We start from the raw sequence: 2486 nt of genomic DNA, 5'->3' as shown, positions 1-2486 counted from the left end.
GGAAGTGTCCAAGGCCAGGTTGGACGGGGCTTGGAGCACCCTGGGCTGGTGGGAGGTGTCCCTGCCTTCACAGGAACTCATCTGTTCCAGAGCCAGTGGAGTGGCCTCAGTGTCCCTCTCCCAGTCCCTCTGTGCCCTCAGACATGGCAGGAGCTGGGAATGCTCTGTCTGCTCATGTCCTCAGCATGCAGGGAAACAGGCCTGTGCATGTGCAAGCAGAGAGACCAGCTTCCAACCATTTATGAGATGAGAGAACATTAAAGATACAACTCCCAGGATTTCCAGAGAGCCTCATGTTCCAGCCGAGCCAGAGCTGCCAACCTGCTCAGGAAAGGGCTGGAATCAGGGGGACAAGGAACCTGGACACAGGAGCTGTTTGGTGATGGAGTGAGCCAGGTGGGAAAGAAAAGGGGAAAAACCAAGTCAGCATGTTCATAATGATCAGAAGAAGGAATAAAGAGCAAGAGAACAGCTGAGGCAGAGAGATCAGAAGCCTGTTCATCCCCAGAGCAGATGGTCGGGCCGGCACATTCCCGGCACGTTCCTCCCCTCCCTGAGAGTCCCCTTGCTCTCAGCAGCCTTTGATGAATTTATTTCCTTCAGCAGAACTGGTTCAAGGAGCAGTGGAGGGGTGTGGATGTTTGGTGCCCACCACATCCTGGGGGAAAGTTAAAGCAGAATTGGTCTCTGCTGCTTCCATCTGCCCCTGCCCGTTCCAGTCGTTGCCCTTTGGTTCCTGCCCTGGAAGGGGGAGGGAACAGCTGGAATGGGAACAGCTGTTTCCTATTCACCACCTCCTTGCTCTCCATGCTTTCACAGAACACTCTATCACAGCAGTTTTCTCTGCAGCTTGAGGAATCTGCTCCATCTCCTTGTGCAGCAGGACTGGGGGGTTTAGATCGTGGTCTGCTCTGCCCCACACCAGACCTGTGGAGACAGCTGGGGAACACTCCCTGGCTCAGAGAGGGAATGCTGGACATGGCACTCAGTGCTCTGGGCTGGGGCACAAGGTGGGGTCACTCACAGGCTGGACTCCATGGCCTGGGAGCTCTTTTCCAGCCTCAGTGGTTCTGGGATTCAGGGGTCAGCGTCAGGATCGCCGACTCAGCAGAGAATCAGCTCCCAGAACTTAACACAACAAACACTGTGGAAATGCAGTTACCTCCTGAAATGGCTGGATTTGTGGAGCATACTCACATCTGAGTTTGTCCAGGATTTTCCCACCACACATGGTGGCCAGCATGGCTTTCACTGAGAACACCGTCAGCTTCCCGTGGCCCTCGCTGTGGGAGAAAGGACATGGTGAGGAATTCCAGCAGGGAAGGGCAAGCACTAAAGCACCTAAGGCCTAGGAAGGAAATGTGTAAATCATTGTACTATTATATATATCCACTATATCTATATCTGCATCAAGTACTAAGGACTGCCAAAGCTATTCAATGTAACTCTCAAACAGGGATAACACCAGCATTTCTAATGCACTGCAAGAGTTAACAAGTGTCTAACCATAAATCAAATTTCCTTGCAGAATTACGAAAAATTCCCAGATAAAGAGCCTGACATTTGTGTTGCCCATCCCATAACTCTTCCATAAAACAGTGCTAATTCATTTTTCCATTAAAATCCATTTGTTCATTGTGAAACTCTGCTTCATTTTTCTCTCTGCTGCCCTCTGTTAGTTTCTTTAAACTTTTACTCCTTAGTTTAAACTCTTGACGTCCAAACTCACATTTCATTCTAAAAACAAGCCCCTGAACTGACAGGTAACAGAGAAGCTGTGTGAGATCCTGGAGACCCCACATGGAACAGGGAACACTGGGAACAGTGTTAATTTGCAGCTGAAGTGATTAAAGCTGCTGTGCTGTGGGAGCAGGGGCACCTCTGGGGAGTCACTTCTGCAGCAGCAAGAGAGAAGGGATGTGGCTCTGTGGAAAGCAGGAAGGAGCCATCCAGCACAGCAGGATTGGTAGGGACAGACAGGGGGGTTATTCCTGCTTCCAGGAGGAAGTTGAGGAAGGGATGCTGTGGGAGAGAAGGCACCAGGAGCACGAGGGGAGGCTGGGTGGGTTAAAGCACAGCACAGCTGGGCAAAGGTGGGGAAAAGCTGCAGGAATTCTGAGCAAGTTACTGGTAGACAGAAGTGCCCCCTGTCCCTGATCACAGACCCCCACCAAGGAACTCAAAGGTAAAAGGAGAAACCCAACTCAAATAAATTCCAATGCCTGTCATCAAATGGGCTGGACAGGTAATCTGTATAATCTGTACTGGCATGGAAAATACACTGAGGGGGGAAACACAGGAGGAGTGTGGGGAGAGATCCAGAGAAACCAGAAATACTTCTGAAGGGAGACTGCAAAGAGCTGGAGAGGGACTCTGGAAAAGGGATGGAGGGACAGGACACAGGGAATGGCTTCCCACTGCCAGAGGGCAGGGACAGATGGGATATCAAGAGGGAATTCTTGGCTGTGAGGGTGAGGAGGGGCTGG

General features: G+C 51.2%; 1 protein-coding gene across 1 annotated transcript in view; it reads right to left on the bottom strand.

Moving 5' to 3' along the window:
• Nucleotides 1-2486, bottom strand: part of LOC103763048 (dystrobrevin beta) — a 15187-nt gene that overhangs the window by 4216 nt on the left and 8485 nt on the right. Inside the window, exon 3 of the mRNA XM_029965974.1 lies at nt 1198-1283. Coding sequence (XP_029821834.1) covers nt 1198-1283 — 86 coding nt within the window. The remainder of the gene's footprint in view (nt 1-1197; nt 1284-2486) is intronic.

The sequence above is a fragment of the Manacus vitellinus genome, unplaced genomic scaffold (genome assembly GCF_001715985.3).
Source record: "Manacus vitellinus isolate BGI_N305 unplaced genomic scaffold, ASM171598v3 scaffold_128_pilon, whole genome shotgun sequence".
NCBI classification, from domain to species: domain Eukaryota; kingdom Metazoa; phylum Chordata; class Aves; order Passeriformes; family Pipridae; genus Manacus; species Manacus vitellinus.
Note: the sequence above shows the minus strand (reverse complement) of the source record. Positions and strands in the feature narration are given on the sequence as shown.